Source organism: Plecotus auritus (genome assembly GCF_963455305.1).
Source record: "Plecotus auritus genome assembly, chromosome: 8".
Classification (NCBI taxonomy): Eukaryota; Metazoa; Chordata; class Mammalia; order Chiroptera; family Vespertilionidae; genus Plecotus; species Plecotus auritus.
Genome location: NC_137782.1, coordinates 175,172,303 through 175,189,412, shown reverse-complemented (window position 1 = coordinate 175,189,412; position 17,110 = coordinate 175,172,303). Strand labels below are relative to the sequence as shown.

The 17,110-nt window shown below is 61.1% G+C and overlaps 1 protein-coding gene across 1 annotated transcript; it reads left to right on the top strand.

The window, feature by feature from the left end:
* Positions 1-2,673: 2,673 nt before the first annotated feature.
* ALLC (allantoicase) lies at positions 2,674-15,938 on the top strand (the record flags this gene model as incomplete). Its single annotated transcript, XM_080684700.1, has 11 exons — positions 2,674-2,763; positions 3,623-3,673; positions 4,241-4,328; positions 4,981-5,106; positions 6,376-6,455; positions 7,660-7,789; positions 9,247-9,402; positions 9,749-9,822; positions 10,535-10,643; positions 14,136-14,260; positions 15,587-15,938. The coding sequence occupies 11 exons, from the start codon at positions 2,674-2,676 to the stop codon at positions 15,791-15,793; spliced, it is 1,236 nt and encodes a 411-aa protein (XP_080540826.1). The 3' UTR covers positions 15,794-15,938.
* Between the last annotated feature and the right edge of the window lie 1,172 nt (positions 15,939-17,110).

The following is a 17,110-nucleotide window of genomic DNA, read 5'->3' as shown; positions in this document are numbered from 1 at the left end:
CGTGTTCTGTGTGTGTGTGTGTGTGTGTGTGTGTGTGTGTGTGTGTGAGAGAGAGAGAGAGAGAGAGAGAGACAGAGAGAGAGACAGAGAGACAGAGAGACAGAGAGACAGAGAGACAGAGAGAGAGAGAGAGAGAGAGAGAGAGAGAGGCAGGGGATGCAGGGAGAACCAGGGCAGGCAGGGGAGGGTCCCCCCTTCAGAGCATCCTTGGGCTCGGTCCCTGTGATCTCAGCCTCGGTCCGCGTGTCCCCAGGGGGCAGCATCCACAGGGGACACACAGGACACATCAGGGAAGGGACCACCGGCAGCCTGACTGTTGTGGGGAGATGAGCTCTAGGGCAGGGTCATGCGTCTGGGTCCCGATGCCCTGCAGCCCTGGGCACAGCTCTGTCTCGGTGGAGGTGAGGGCAGGTGAAGGGGGATGAGGACAGGTGACGGGAGGTGAGGACAGGTGATGGGAGGTGAGGGCAGGTGACGGGGTGAGGGAAGGTGACGGGAGGTGAGGGAAGGTGACGGGGGTGAGGGCAGGTGAAGGGGGATGAGGACAGGTGACGGGAGGTGAGGACAGGTGACGGGAGGTGAGGACAGGTGACGGGAGGTGAGGGCAGGTGACGGGAGGTGAGGGCAGGTAACAGCAGGTGAGGGAAGGTGACGGGAGGTGAGGGCAGGTGACGGGGGTGAGGGCAGGTGACGGGGGTGAGGGCAGGTGACGGGGGTGAGGGCAGGTGACGGAAGGTGAGGACAGGTGACGGGAGGTGAGGGCAGGTAACAGCAGGTGAGGGAAGGTGACGGGAGGTGAGGGCAGGTGACGGGGGTGAGGGCAGGTGACGGGGGTGAGGGCAGGTGATGGGGGTGAGGGAAGGTGATGGGTGGTGAGGACAGGTGATGGGAGGTGAGGACAGGTGACGGGAGGTGAGGGCAGGTGACGGGAGGTGAGGGCAGGTAACAGCAGGTGAGGGAAGGTGACGGGAGGAGAGGGCAGGTGACGGGGGTGAGGGCAGGTGACGGGGGTGAGGGCAGGTGACGGGGGTGAGGGCAGGTGACGGGAGGTGACGGCGGCTAAGGCCGGTGGGTGCCGTGTGGCTCTCCAGCATCTGGGCCCCGCCCCCATGGTCCGATGGGCCTGCCGCACCCGGACTCGGACATGGCTCTCCTGGGGTGACCCCTCCATGACTGTCCTGGACTGTGAGCCCCCCACACTTCCTGGATGGGGGAGGGTGGGCGGTGAGGGCCACCAGGTGTGACCCAATTCAGGTCAGCAGATGGGAGCCAAGGGCTGGGGCGTTTCTCAGCTGCAGACAGGAGCACCCCAATCCAGCAGAAAGGGCCCGGCTGGCGGGGCTCAGTGGGTGAGCCTCGACCTATGAACCAGGAGGTCATGGGTTCAGTTCCCGCTCGGGGCACAGGCCCGGGTTGTGTGCTTGATCCCCCGTGTGGGGCGTGCAGGAGGCAGCTGATCCATGATTCTCTCTCCTCGTGGATGTTTCTCTCTCTCCCTCTCCCTTCCTCTCTGAAATTAAAAAAAAAAAAAAAATGACAACAGCCAACACAAAATAGCCGTCAGACATGACCGCTCTGCCTGGAGCCATCCATCCATACGTGGGTCCGATAACAGAACCGCATCTTGTTGGTCACATTGCGTAACAAGGTTGCATCTGATTGGTTAGTTCTTGGGACCAGAAATCCTTATGTCCAAGCACAGGCACCTGATTCTTTAAAAGTCACTTTTGCAAAGAGGGCAGGTAATTATTATTATATATTTTGGTAAATCAAACGAAATTACAGCCGTTTTCGGTCAGAATGGCAAACAGTATCTCTGCTGTTGAGCCGCGGGATCCTAGACCTTCCTGTGCGCCGTGAGCGAAGACGGCTGGGACTGGCCGTGGCGCTGTCTCCCATGGCCGGGGCGCCGGGGGGTGAGCCTTCTAGATGCCAGGCTCCCTCGCAGGGACAGCCCAGGACGGGGCTCAGCGCAGGTCGGGGAGGGGCCGCCCTCAGGGCCTGGCGCCTGCGGACCCAGGTCCTCCCGCGTTTGTGACTGGGGGGGGGGGACCAGCTGCTGCTCCTGCCCCAGGAGCTTCTGCAGGGGCTTAGGGCCTCTCCAGGGAGGGGCTGCCCCTCCCAGCCCCTCCCCAAGCCCTTGTGACATCAGCGGCACAGCCAGGCTCCCTGCTGGCCCCCGAGTGAGCGCCATGAGACCTTGGCTGGCATCTGTGGAGCAAGGAATCCAGTCCTAGACGCCGGCCCCCTCGGCCGCCGGTGAGGATGGCGCGGCTTATGTGTTTGCTTACTTAGTATTGTTATTTTTAAATATATGTTTATTGGTGTCAGAGGGGAGAGGGAGAGAGAGAGAGAGACATCCATGATGAGAGAGAATCTCGGATCGGCTGCCTCCCGCACGCCCCCCACTGGGGATGGAGTCCGCAACCCGGGCCTGTGCCCTGACCGGGAATCGAACCGCGACGACCTGGTTCATAGGTCGACGCTCACCCACCGAGCTGCGCCTTCTGGGCTGAAGTCGCCTTTTAATCCACCTGGAGGGTCGCTGGGCGGGAGGCACTGCCCCTCCACCCGACAGCACGCGTGTTGTTCGAACCCTTCTGCCCCGGGCTGGAGCCCACACAGCCGGGCTGACCGACCCCCCTCCCCCCGCCACCCGCCTCCCCAGGAAGCATGGTGGACTCCCCCAGGGAGGGGAAGCTGGCCCGGTCTCCGGACTTCGTCCAGCTGATCGACTTGGCGTCCGAGTCCGTGGGAGGCAAGGTGAGCGGGTGTCTGTCGGGAGGAACGGTCGGAGGCCGCGCGGGGGCCGCTCGCTGCGAGAAACTAGTTTGAGCTGCAGGGACCGGCAGGGCCCCTCCCGGGGAGCCCCCTCGCAGGCCCCACCGAGAGAGCGCCAGGGCGGCCTTGCCGTCTTGCACCGTGAAGAGAGCGCGCCGTCCCGTGCGGTGCTTGCGGCCTGGGCCGGGTCTGCAGTGCGGGAGCCCTGGAGGCCTGGGCACCACGCCCTGCGGGGTGCCAGGTCCCCGCGTGGCCAAGGCAGAAAGGCCCAGCTGTGGGCGGACTTGCTAAGATCTCAGTAGCGGGCAGGGCGCTTCCTTAGTGTAAGTGAAAGCATCCACGCCCCCACCCGACCCACTCAGAATGCCCTGCTTTGCCCGGCCAGCCTGGCTCAGTGGGTGAGCATCGACCTAAGAACCAGGAGGTCACGGTTTGATTCCCGGTCAGGGCACATGGCCGGGTTTTTTTTTTATTTATTTTATCTTTATTGATCTCAGAGAGGAAGGGAGAGGGTGAGAGAGAGAGAAACATCCATGAGGAGAGGGAATCATGGACCGGCTGCCTCTTGCACACCTCGCACTGGGCATCAAGCCTGCAGCCCAGGCATGTGCCCTGCCCGGGAATCCAACCAGTGACCTCCTGGGTCATGGGTCGATGCTCAGCCCCTGATCCACGCCGGCCACGCAAGCTGCCTGTTTTGTGGGAAGTTAGTGCCTGGGCGTCCAGATGGCGAAGGGGATACAGAAAAGAGGGTGGGAGGAGAGACATAAAGTGTCACGGGGGCTGAAATGAAGTGGTCTTTAACTTATGGTGCTTTTATCTTCTTTCTTTATTTGCCTAGATTTTGTTTGCAACCGATGACTTTTTTGCTCCTGCAGAAAACCTGATAAAGGTACCCTAAGTGGGGGAGGCAGAGGCAGTGCTGATGGGCTGCTGCGGGGCCGGGAGAACTCACACCCTCCCGGACGGGGGCGGGGCCATGGGCTGCCCCCCCACCCCCGCCCCCGCCGCCCCGGGAGCTGGCGTGGGACAGCAGACACGTGTAGGAGTCAGCGCAGGCTCAGGAGGCCACACGGAGTTTTGGGGGGTTGGAATCGCGTTGGGGAGCCACGTGGTACACGTCTTGCATTTTTGGGAAAACGTTTACCTGCTTCCTAAGCAGCGTGTAGGACAGCCGTGGGCAAACTACGGCCCGCGGGCCGGATCCCGCCCGTTCGGCTGTTCTATCCGGCCCCGCGGAGCCGAAAGAGCGGAGGGTTCTCTTGCTCTCCCCTCCGCTCCTTTACTTTGAATTTATATTAGTTCACACAAACACTCCATCCATGCTTTGGTTCCGGCCCTCCGGTCCCGTTGAAGAACCCATGGTGGCCCTCGAGTCAAAAAGTTTGCCCACCCCTGGTGTAGGACATGTTTCTTTAAAACAAAGCACCGATGTTCCTGACGGACCTCTTCGCTTCAGAGCGACAGCCCACGTTGTGACGAGCATAAATACACTGAGTTTGGCAGATGGGTGGACGGATGGGAGACCCGACGCAAGAGGATCCCAGGTGAGCAGAGGACGGCGGCTCTTCCTCCAGTACCCAGGAGGCTAAGCAGGGCTGTGGGAGAGCCGAGCACACACTGGTTATGGTTTTTGTTGTGTGTGTTTTTGTGTGTTTGCTTTTGTGAATCCTCACCGGAGGGTGCTTTTTCATTGATTTCCAGAGAGAGAGTGGAAGGGAGGGGGCGAGACAGAGAGAAACAGCGATGTGAGAGAGACACATGGGTGGATTGCCTCCGGCAGGATCCCTGACCAGGGCCGGACTGAGCCTGCAACCGAGGTGCGTGCCCTTGATGGGAATCGAACCCGGGACTCCTCAGAGAACCAGCGCTCTATCCACTGAGCCAAACCAGCGAGGGCTGTTGTTGTTTTATTGATTTCAGAGAGGAAGGGAGAGAGGGAGAGAGAGAGAAACATCCATGATGAGAGAGAATCACGGATCGGCTGCCTCCTGCACGCCCCACACTGGGGATGGAGCCCACAACCTGGGCCTGTGCCCTGACCGGGAATCGAACCCTGACCTCCTGGTTCACAGGTCGATGCTCAACCATGAGCCACAGCGGCTCTCGGCAAGTCACTTGCGTTTTCGTTTCCTTCTGTCACCTCCTCACCTGCCGGCTTCGACGTAACGGGGCTGCTCTGGGCTGTGCGTCCCGCAGGTCACGACTGGTGCATCGTCAAGCTGGGGATCCAGGGCACGATCCGGGGCCTGGACGTGGACATTTCCTACTTCACGGGAGACTATGCCCCTCGCATTTCAATTCAAGCAGCCAACGTGGACGAAGGTGCCGTGGGACCCTCTGACCCGGGCCGGCTCTGTGGGGTGGGGAAGCTCAGCCGTCCCCCTGACCACGCGTTTCCAACCAGACGGGCCAGCAGCCGGTCAAGGCCACTCGGCGGCCGCGGCTTTCGAGCTCGGATTCCCATGCCTGCTCTGTGGTTTCCGGTCGTGAACTTAGCAATGTTCTTTGACCCGGTTTAGATGGCCTTATTCCCACACGCTTCAGACCTCACCAGCGGTACCTGGTGTCACTGTGGCCCGGCAGGGGGCCGGGGAGGGTGGCAGGCCCGTCTGTGGGACCTGTGGGGGGCGGAGCCAGGTGTGAGCCAGCCGTGGGGCCGGGCCACCAGCCCCTCAGGGTGACGCAGCCGCTGTGGGCTTTCGGGGCGCCTTCCTGTGGTGGTGGTGGGGGGAAGGCTGGGCCCCGGGGCACAGGGCTGCTCAGGTGGACCTGTCTTTTCGGCCCTTCACCGGCAACATCTGATGTTGGTCCCAGAAGTAATTTTCGAGAAATAGGTGCCAGTATGCGTGTGTACAGACACGTGTGGAGGGACAGAAGTCATGTCCGCTGGCGAATTGATGCTGAAAGATGCTGGCGTCCGAGGCCCCGCTCCCGAAAGGCAGTGGCGGGGGGGGGTGGGGTGGGGGGGACGTTCAGTGATGATGGGAGAGGTCACTGTGAGCAGGAAATACCCAAGGACAGACGCCCATGTCTCTGGGCCGACATGGGCCTCTGCTGGTATTTCTCTTGCCCCGTGGGGTGGGCACAGGGTACACCTCCCCCCCCCCGCCCGCCCCCCCCCGCCCCGGAGGCAGCTCCCGGCCCCGCCCTCGCCTGGCCAGGTTCCCGGGAGCGTGGTTCACTTGGAGACAGTCGCTGTGCTGACGAGCACCCGCACAGCCAGCGGCTTCCCGGGGCGGCGCTGACCGGAGAAACGCGGCCTCCTGTCTGGCTGGAAGGGCCTTGCACGCACCCTCTCCGAGCGCGGGCTGGCTTCTTCGCTTAAATTTGTGTTTTCATGGATGTCAGAGAGGAAGCGGGGGGAGAGAGGAACACCGATGGTGGGAGAGAAGGATGGATCGGCCGCCTCCTGCACGCCCCACCCTGGGGATCCGGCCCGCAGCCCGGGCCTGTGCCCTGACCGGGGATTGAACCCGGACCTCCTGGTTCCTAGGCTGACGGTCAACCCCTGAGCCGCGCCGGCCGGGGAAGCGCAGGTTCTTTTTGGTTTTGAATGTGAACCCCGAACCCTAACGGTCGCTCTGACTGCAGATAAAGAACCGCCGATGCCACAGAGAGGAGCCAGGATGGGAGTGGCTGCCACCTCCGAGGAGTGTGAAGCTGTCGCTAAGGTACGTGGCCGGACGGGGGGTCTTGTCAGAGGCTGAGGACCGCACGGAGGGGCCGCAGGCCTCGCTCAGGCACCTGCCCGGGGCCGCCTCGCCGACGGGTCGGACGGTGCCTGCGTGGATCACAGGTGCCCCGGCCCACCCACCTGCCCCAGGCCGCCCTCTGAGCTGAAAGCAGAAACTGACTGCGTTAAATACTTTCATAGGCACATATGTATAAAAATAATAAAATAAAAAAATAATGCCGAAACCGGTTTGGCTCAGTGGATAGAGCGTCGGCCTGCGGACTGAAGGGTCCCGGGTTCGATTCCGGTCAAGGGCGTGGACCTTGGTTGCGGGCACATCCCCAGTGGGAGGTGCGCAGGAGGCAGCTGATCAATGTTTCTCTCTCATCGATGTTTCTAACTCTCTCTTCCTCTCCCTTCCTCTCTGTAAAATATCAATAAAAAATATATTTAAAAAAAATAAAAAAAAATGCTTTCATAGGAATTTGACAGGGAACTTGCTGCCTGATCAATTTAATAAAACAAATAGTTTGGGGCTTTGTTCTGGTACATTCTTGTGTGTGTGTTTTTTAAATATATTTTTATTGATTTCAGAGAGGAAGGGAGAGGGAGAGAGCGAGAAACATCCATGAGGAGAGAGAATCACGCATCGGCTGCCTCCTGCAGGCCCCACACTGGGGATGGAGCCTGCACCCGGGCGTGTGCCCTGACCGGAATGACCCGAGGATGTTTTCCCACTGATTTTCAGAGAGAACGGAAGGGAGCGGAGAGACAGAGAGAGAGAAACATCGATGTGAGAGAGATTCATCCACTGGTTGCCTCCCACACTTGCCCCGACCAGGACCGGGGATTGAGCCTGCAACAGAGGTACCCGGAATCGAACCCGGGACCCTTCAGTCTGCTGGCCGGCGCTCTATCCACTGAGCAACACCAGCCAGGGCGAACCAGTGACCTCATGGTTCATAGGTCGATGCTCAACCACTGAGCCACGCTGGCCTGGGCAGGGCCCAGGGCTGTACTCGAACGTCCGCATCCCCCTCCCGGCGTCTCCTTCCGGAGAACCCTTGAGGGGAAGGCATCGGGGGCCTCAGGCCTGGGCCTTCACCCCCAGCCCTCCCCCCCTCCCCCCCCCCGCCGCCCCAGCCCCGGGTGAGGGACCCTCGCTCCCCGCAGCCAGGCTGACTCCGCATGTGCACCCGCAGCTTCAGTCCAGCGACTGGGACTGCTTGGTCCCCAGGACAGAGCTGAGGCCCGGGACAGCTGCCGGCCACAACTACTTCCTGGTCAACTCCCAGCAGAAGTGGACACACGTCAGACTCAACCTCTTCCCAGGTAAACGGGGCGGCCCGTCGCCACGGCCCTTCTTCCACTTCCGACGTTGGCAGGTTTAAAAACACCAAATGCAGCCACCTTTCTTTAAGAGAGAGAGGGAGAGAGAGAGAGAGAGAGAGAGAGGGAGGGAGGGAGGGAGGGAGGAGCATCCACGAGGAGAGAGAGTCACTGGTTGGCTGCCTCCCGCACGCCCCGCACCGGGGACCCAGCCCACGCCCCGGGCCTGGGCCCTGACCGGGAATCGAACCCTGACCTCCCGGTTCCCAGGTTGACGCTCAGCCCCTGAGCCCCGCCGGCCGGGCCGTGGTCCCGTCTCGGTCACCGGCATCTCGGCACGTTGGGCTCAGCGTCTCCCCTTTGTTCCCTGGAAATTCTCCCGTTAGCCCTTGTCCCCAGGGACGTACCAGACGCTGTCGGGGGGCGGGGCGGGGGGATAGGGTGTGAGGGAACCACGCCGTGTGAGGCCGGACTCCGGGGATCGATGGCACAGGCCTGTGAGCGGCTGGGGCGGGACGTGCAAACGAGCCTCCGGTAACGGCTTCAGGACAGCCTTACTGCGGTCACACCAGCCGCCCCCCATGCGGACGGCCATGCCGTGTCGTGTGTGGGGGGCGAACGTGTGGTGCACGTGTCACCGGCACCAGTCAGCGTAGCGCACCTCCGTCATCTCAGAGACCCCGCCCGTCACCCCACCTCCTCGCCACCAGCTCCAGCAACCAAGCACCCGCCTTCCGTCTCGAGGGATTTGACGAATCTGGACGCTTCGTATGAGGCTCTGGAGCACGCATCCTCAAACGACGGCCCGCGGGCCACATGCGGCCCGCCGAGGACATGTATCTGGCCCGCCGGGGGCCGCTGCCTATCCTGCTTAGCAGCCGACGCGTCCCGGGCCCGCAGTGCGCATAGGAATTTGTCCATAGTTGTTTTGTTTTGTTTTTTTTTTTTTAAATATATTTCTTTATTGATTTCAGAGAGGAAGGAAGAAGGAGAGAGAGAGAGAAACATCAATGATGAGAGAGAATCATTGATTGGATGCCTCCTGCACGCCCCCCACTGGGGATGGAGCCCGCAACCCAGGCATGTGCCCTTGGCTGGAATCGAACCCAGGGCCCTTCAGTCCACAGGCCGACGCTCCATCCACTGAGCCAAGCCGGCCAGGGCATAGTTTTTTTTTTTAAACTATAGTCCGGCCCTCCAACGGTCTGAGGGACAGTGAACTGGCCCCCTGTTTAAAAAGTTTGAGGACCCCTGGTCTGGAGTAACTGTGTGGGGTGTGAGGGGGGCTCTCTGAAGCCAGGCCAGGCCAGGGGAGACCTCAGGGGGGCCCCGGCCAAGGGCCTGGCGGCGCAGGAGCGAAGCGGGGGGGGGGGGGGGGGGCGGGGGGCGCTTTGGTGGTTTCTGAGCCTCAAACGGCCGTTTTTCCAACTACAAACGGACGGGCACCCCTTCCTTTCCAGACGGTGGGATCGCACGCCTCAGGGTGTATGGCGTCGGACACAAGGACTGGGCGTCGGCTGACCCCAAAGAGCCGGTAGACCTGGTGGCCATGGCCAGCGGGGGCGCCTGTGTGGGGTTCAGTAACGCGCACTTTGGGCACCCCAACAGAATGATCGGTGAGAAGACGCTCCGGGGCTGGCGTTCATCTGGGGTGCCGGGGCACCGGCGTGAGACTCCCCGTGGGGTATGAAGGGGCCACCTGACGCGGGTGAGGCTCGTCGCCCGTCCGTGGGACCCGGGGCCTTTAGTTCGGGGGGTCGGCGGCGCTCGCTCTGGCTTAAGCAGCTGGTCCAGAAGGAAGCGTGCAACTTCGCGCCCCGTGGCCGATGGCGACGTGGCTGGAACACGAGCTGGAGGGGAGGTGACGCGCAGCCGCCGCGCCCGGGCCTGGGGGCCCCCGAGAGCGCGTCCTCGTGGTGGAGATAAGTCACGCGCCTCCCTCAGCCGCGCTCTTTCCCGCAGGCGTCGGGCCCCCCAAGTCGGCGGCTGACGGCTGGGTGACGGCGCGGAGGCCCGACAGGCCGCCCGTGCTGCAGGTGAGGTGCCCCGGCCACTCACAGCCTCCGGGAAGGTGGCGGCTTCATTTCACACCGAGGGTCTCGGGTGCGATTCCGGTCGGGGCGCATCCGTCGGGGCGCATCGGTCGGGGCGCACGCGGGAGGCAAACCATCGATGTGTGTCTCACATTGACGTTTCTCTCTCTCCCCCCCCCCCCCCCGCTCCCTTACACTCTCTCTAAAAATCGGTGGGAAACAGCCAAAACCGGTGTGGCTCAGTGGGTAGAGCATCAGCCTGCGGACTGAAGGGTCCCGGGTTCAATTCCGGTCAAGGGCATGTGCCTTGGTTGCGGGCACATCCCCAGTGGGAGGTGTGCAGGAGGCAGCTGATCGATGTCTCTCTCTCATCGATGTTTCTAACTCTCTATCCCTCTTCCTTCCTCTCTGTAAAAAACCAATAAAATATATTTTAAAAAAATAAAAATCAGTGGGAAACATATCCTCAGGGGAGGAGTAACCAAAAAAAAAAAAAATAAGGGAAGAAGGGCATGCTGGGAATTACAGACGTTTACCGGCTCCCAGCCAGGAGGCCGCAGACACCGAGGCAGCTCACACACCGGGGCCTAGAACCCCTGTTCACAGTGAGAAGTAAAGGCAGTAACACGGGCTCCCGCCGACACGGTTCCCCGCTGGCTTCGGGGCGGGTTCTGCGTGTCCCCCGCGGGCTCACGCGTGTCCCCTTGCGTTCCAGAGCGACGAGACTGGCGCCCTCCTTGTCCTCGGGGGCGAGTGGGCCGTCTTCCGCCTCTCCCACCCTGGCGTGGTGACTCAAGTGGAAATCGACACGACGCACTTTAAAGGTAAAGTCACGAGGGAACGCCTTCCATCGGCCTGACCCAGGGCCCTCGCCAGCGCGGCTCAGTGGTTAGACCAGCCGTGGGCAAACGACGGCCCGCGGGCCGGATCCGGCTGTTCTATCCGGTTCTCTTGCTCTCCCCTCCGCTCCTTTACTTTGAATTTATATTAGTTCACACAAACACTCCATCCATGTTTTTGTTCCGGCCCTCCGGTCCAGTGTAAGAACCCATGGTGGCCCTCGAGTCAAAAAGTTTGCCCACCCCTGGGCTAGAGCGTCAGCCTGTGACTGAAGGGTCCCGAGTTTGAGTCCAGTCCCGAGTTTGATGGGCTCCATTCCTAGTGTGGGGCGTGCAGGAGGCAGCCGGTCAGTGATTCTCTCTCAGCATGGATGTTTCTCTCTGCCTCTCCCTTCCTCTCTGAAATAAAATAACCTCTATAATAAAAGGGGAATATGCAAATTGACCCTAATGGTGGAATGACTGGTTGCTATGACATGCACTGACCATCAGGGGGCAGACACTCAACCCAGGAGCTGCCCCCTGGTGGTCAGTGCACTCGCTCAGGGGGAGCTCTGCTCAGCCAGGAGCCGGGCTCACGGCTGGCGAGCACAGTTGACCGGCTCCGTAGCAGCACTAAGGATGTCCGACTGCGGCTTAGGCGGGGAGCGGGCCAAAGCCGTCAGTCGGACCTCCCCCGAGGGCTCCCGGACTGCCAAAGGGTGCAGGCCAGGCTGAGGGGACCCCCCCTCAAATGTCATGCATCGGGCCTCTAGTGTGTGTGTGTGTGTGTGTGTGTGTGTGTGTATTTATTTTTTTTAATTTATTTTTATTTTTTTAAATTTTTTTATTGAATTCAGAGGGGAAGGGAGAGGGAGAGATAGAAACATCAATGATGAGAGAGAATCATTGATTGGCAGCCTCTTGCATGCCCCCCACTGGGGACTGAGCCCGAAACCCGAGCATGTGCTCTCGACTGGAATCGAACCCAGGACCCTTCAGTCCGCAGGCCGACGACGCTCTATCCACTGAGCTAAACCAGCTAGGGCTATATATATATATATTTTAAAAAGCCATGCGATCAGGTGGTGGGGGCGGGGGCTCAGGACCGGGGGCCTGGCTTCCACTCGCCCGCCGTGTGACTTGGAGTGAGTTGCTTTAATGGTTTGTGTTCTAGTTTCTCCGTTTATAAAATCTCAGAATTGAATGGGATGTGACCCCAAAACTCACAGGAGACTCTTCGATGCTGTGAGCTTTTTACTGTGGACCCGAGTCCCATCTGGAAAGGGCCTGTGAGGTGCTCCGTGGTTTGGCCCCAGGATGGAGGCTGGGATAGAGGCCGGGATGGAGGCCCCGGGATGGAGGCCCCAGGATGGAGGCCAGGATGGAGGCCGGGATGGAGGCCCCAGGATGGAGGCTGGGATGGAGGCCCTGGGATGGAGGCCGGGATGGAGGCCCCAGGATGGAGGCTGGGATGGAGGCCCTGGGATGGAGGCCCCAGGATGGAGGCCGGAATGGAGGCCCCGGGATGGAGGCCCCAGGATGGAGGCCCCGGGATGGAGGCCCCAGGATGGAGGCCGGGATGGAGGCCGGGATGGAGGCCCCAGGATGGAGGCCAGGATGGAGGCCGGGATGGAGGCCCCAGGATGGAGGCCAGGATGGGGGCCCCGGGATGGAGGCCCCAGGATGGAGGCCGGGATGAGGTCGGGATGGAGGTTGGGATGGAGGCCCGGGATGGAGGTCAGGATGGAGGCCCCGGGATGGAGGCTGGGATGGAGGCCCCAGGATAAAGGCTCAGGATGGAGGCCCGGGATGGAGGCCAGGATGGAGGCTCAGGATGGAGGCTGGGATGGAGGCCAGGATGGAGGCCAGGATGGGGAGGGTGACCATTTCTTCTCAAGGCTGGACTTCTAGGACAAAGGAGCTAGAGATTTTAAAATTTATTCACTTCCATAGTAAAAAAAATATTTGGATAAGCACCCCTCATGTTCTACATATATATTCATTATTTAAGAAAGTTCAGCCCTAGCTGGTATGGCTCAGCGGATAGAGCATCAGCCTGTGGACTGAAGGGTCCCAGGTTCAATTCCGGCCAGGGCACATGCCTGGTTGCTGGCTCCATCCCCAGTGGGGGGCGTGCAGGAGGCAGCCGATCCGTGATTCTCTCTCATCATGGATGTTTCTATCTCTCTCTCCCTCTCCCTTCCTCTCTGAAATCAATAAAAATATATTTTAAGAAAAGGAAGTTTAAAAGAGGTTACCCAGCCTTTGTTATTTGTTAGGTAAATATGTATTTTTAATCCTCACCCAGGGGTATGTTTTGATTGATTTTAGAGAGAGAGGAAGGGGGGGGGAGAGAAACATGGTCAGTTGCCTCCCATATGCACCCCGACTGCGAATCAGGCCCACAGGCTGGGTATGTGCCCTGACGGGACTCGAACCCGAGACCCTTTGGTGCACAGGATGGCGCCCCCACCAATGGCGCCTCACCCGCCGGGCCGTCCGGGAACCTTTCCATAAGCACCGTGTCTCGCCATCGTCTCGCCGTCTCTGTGTAACTGGTGGCGGATTGCGCTCATGCCGTGGATGCCTGGCTCTTAAAGGGCTCCCCCCACGGGGTAACGGCAGGTCAAGGCCTTGCAGGGGACGGAGCTGAGCCTCCCGTGGCGGGGAGGAAGCCAGCCCATCACTTCGGGAAGGCCTGACTGGAACTACTTTTCGGGAGACGGAGTGATTTCTTTGGTGCCTTCTGGACAGAAGCTTTTTTTTTTTTAAAATATATTTTATTGATATTTTACAGAGAGGAAGGGAGAGGGATAGAGAGTCAGAAACATCGATGAGAGAGAAACATCGATCAGCTGCCTCTTGCACACCCCCCACTGGGGATGTGCCCGCAACCAAGGTACATGCCCTTGACCGGAATCGAACCTGGGACCCTTGAGTCTACAGGCCGACACTCCATCCACTGAGCCAAACCGACTAGGGCTGGACAGAAGCTTTTTAAGAAGATGCATCTTATTTAAGTGCAGTCGGCGTACAATCGTCTCTCGGTTATGAGTCCGGGGCGTACAGTGCGGATCTGACATTTTTATAGCTGCAGTGTGAGCGCCCCACTCGTGTCTCCTGTGAACGTACCACAATGCTGCTGGCTATGTTCCCCTCCCCCTCCCCCCTCCCCCTCCCCCCCTCCCCCCTCCCTCCAGTCCCATCCCTCTGGTCTTTGTCTCTATGAGTCTGTTTCTGTTTGTTTTGTGTTTAAACACGTTTTTCAAATTGACTTGAGGGAGAGAGGAAGGGAGAGGGAGAGAGACAGGAACCTCCGTGATGAGAGGTGACCTCCATCAGCTGCCTCCTGCCCGCCCCCGCCGGGCACCCGGCCCACCCCCCAGCCCGGGCCCGAGACGGGCATCGCACCGCCACCTCCTGGTGCCGCGCGGCCGCGCTGCTGTGTGTTCAGGCTGAGCCGGCCGGGTGAGATCGCCTCTCTCCCGCCCACAGGCAGCTCTCCCGCCAGCTGCCACCTGGACGGCTGCATCCTGACGGCCCAGGAGGAGGAAGACATGACGCGGCAGCAGTGGGAGCCGCCCGGCCACCGGTGGAAGGCGCTGCTCCCGGCCACCAAGGTGCGCACCCCAGGGCCTGGCCGCCCGGCCCGGCCGCCCCCCACCCCCCCGCGTTCCCCAGCCCCCGGCCCAGGCCTCCCGCCACCTTACCGGACACGCCCGAGCCTCTCGACCCGCAGCTGCGCAATAATGCGATAAGCAGCGGGGCGCCAGCCCACGCCAGTGTGGCTCCGTGGATGGGGGTCCCGGGTCCAACTCCAGCCGAGGCCACGCTCCTCACTTGCAGGCTCCTCCCTGGCCCGGGCCCTGGTCGGGGCACGTGCAGGAGGCAACCCGTCGATGTGTTCCTCTCGCGTTGATGCTTCTCTGTCTCTCCCTCTCCCTTCCACTCTCCCTGAAACGATCAAAGGAAGAATAGCCATTCTTCATAGCTTTGCACACCTAGCAATCACGTTTTGTTGAAAATTGTGTACAAAGAACCTCCCTCCCCCTCCCTCCCTCCCTCCCTCCCTCCCTGCAGAGCAGTGTTTCTCGTTACATAACCCTTAGGAGGGCAACTAGCTTCCGGAGCTGGGACGGGGTGTGCACCCAGGGCTGGGCCTGAGATGCTGGACGTCTCCTTTGACCGAGGAGGAGGGGGTCCCTGTGGGCAGGGCTGAGGGTGAGGGCCGCTCCAGGCAAGGCTTGGGGGCAGCCCCGGCCACCGGTCACTTGTTTTCCTTAACAGTTTGTCCACTTCACTAAATATTTTAAAAACATTTTTTAAAAATATATATTTTATTGATTTTTTTACAGAGAGGAAGGGAGAGGGATAGAGAGTCAGAAACATCGATGAGAGAGAAACATCGATCAGCTGCCTCCTGCGCACCCCCCACCGGGGATGTGCCCGCAACCAAGGTCCATGCCCCCGACCGGGATCGAACCCGGGACCCTTCAGTCCGCAGGCCGACGCTCTATCCACCGAGCCACACCGGTTAGGACTTAAAAACATTTTTATGGACTTCAGAGAGGAAGGCAGAGGGAGATGGCAACATCCATGATGCGAGAGAGTCACTGATCAGCTGCCTCCTGCACACCCCACACTGGGGACTGCAACCCGGGCCTGTGCCCTGATGGGGAATCGAACCCGTGACCTCCTGCTTCAGAGGTGGAGGCCCAACCCCTGAGCCACGCCGGCCGGGCCGCTGGGTTAACATGAGCACCACAGTCCTGGGGCCGAGCATCACGGGGGTGTCGCCGGGGCTTCCTCCCCGCACATCTCTGTGGGCGCCACGTGGCCATCAGGGGAGGCCTTTTAGGTTTTGAGGCCCCGGGGTCCCAGCCGGGCTGCGCTGAGCCGCCTGCCCCCGGGTCTCAGGGCCGCTGGCCGCTGCCTCTCTCCCCCAGCTCTCTCCCAGCGCAGCCCAGGTGTTCGACAGCCTGACGCCGGAGCTGCAGGACGTGGTGACCCACGCGAGGCTCACCATCTGCCCGGACGGGGGCGTGGGCCGTCTGCGGCTCAGGGGCTTCCCCAGCTCCATCTGCCTCCTGCGGCCCCGGGACAAGCCCATGATGAGGTTCTCCGTGAAGGCGGGCTTCCGGTCCAGCCTGTAGCCACGCGGCTGCGGGCGGCACGCGGTGACCGAGTCGCCGTCTCTGGACGTGTTTTCAACACCGGAACCGTCGGAAGTTTCGGGCCATTCGTCTCTCCCCGATGGGTAGCGTTCCCGGTGGTTGAATAAAGTGGTCACGCACACACCGCCGTCGTCTGTGATGTCGCCAGGAAGGGCGGGCGGGCGGGCGGGCGGAGGCGTGGCCGGGGCCGCGATGGGCCGGTCGGCAAGGACGACGTCGCCTGTGTGACGCGGCGGGACGCTGACCGTGTCCACGCCCTCCGTTCTGTGTGGATCCAGCGGCGGGACAGCCCGGCACGGCCATCGGCGTCCGTCACTAAGGCGTTTCCTGGACGGAACCGAACGCCAGGTCTCCTTGATACTTTGTATCCGATGCCAAGCTTCACTGTTGCTAATTCGGTACGCATGGCATCTGGGGACACCCGTGGCCGATGCCCGGGCGACGTGGATGGAGCATGGAGCCAACCTCTGCGGAGTGATGGGCAGATGACAGAAGGTTCCATGGGAACTGCCTCCACTGGGGGGGCCTGAGGAGGGGGGAAGAGGGGGAGAAGGAGGAGGAAAGGGAGGAGGGGGAGGGGAGGGGAGGGGGAGGGGAAAGAAGAGAGGAAGCGGGGGGGGGGGGGGCATGGACGTTACTCACCCACAGCCATGCATCTAGGAGGCGAGTCAGGCCCAGGCTCACAGGTCACTCAGGGTGGGTGCCTTGACCCTTGACCCGGGCAGCGGTACCCAGATGCGCCCGGGCTTGGCCCACATGTGCGCACAGCCCGCCGCGGTGACTGATGACACCCAGACGGCGCGCCGGGGCTCAGGGCCGAGTCCGCAGGCTAAGCCGTGGGACGAGGACGTGGCTCCTCCAGGTGCTGAGGCTGGGGAAGCACCCGCTGCTCCCCCCCCCCCCCCCCCCCCCCGCGAGCAGAGCTGTCTCATCTCCTCTGTCTTCCCTCCAGCGTGCTCTTCTCGCCGCTTCCACGCGGTGCTCTGTGCTCCTGCCGGCGCTATCCCCTCGCTCCGCGTGGAAACCCGTCTCTGCTAGGTCCACGTTTTTTTTTTGTTTTTTTGTTTTTTTTTTTTAAAATATATTTTATTGATTTTTTACACAGAGGAAGGGAGAGGGATGGAGCGCTAGAAACATCGATGAGAGAGAAACATCGATCAGCTGCCTCCTGCACAACCCCCACTGGGGATGTGCCCGCAACCAAGGTACATGCCCTTGACCGGAATCGAACCCGGGACCCTTGAGTCCGCAGGCCGATGCTCTATCCACTGAGCCACACCGGTTTCGGCTAGGTCC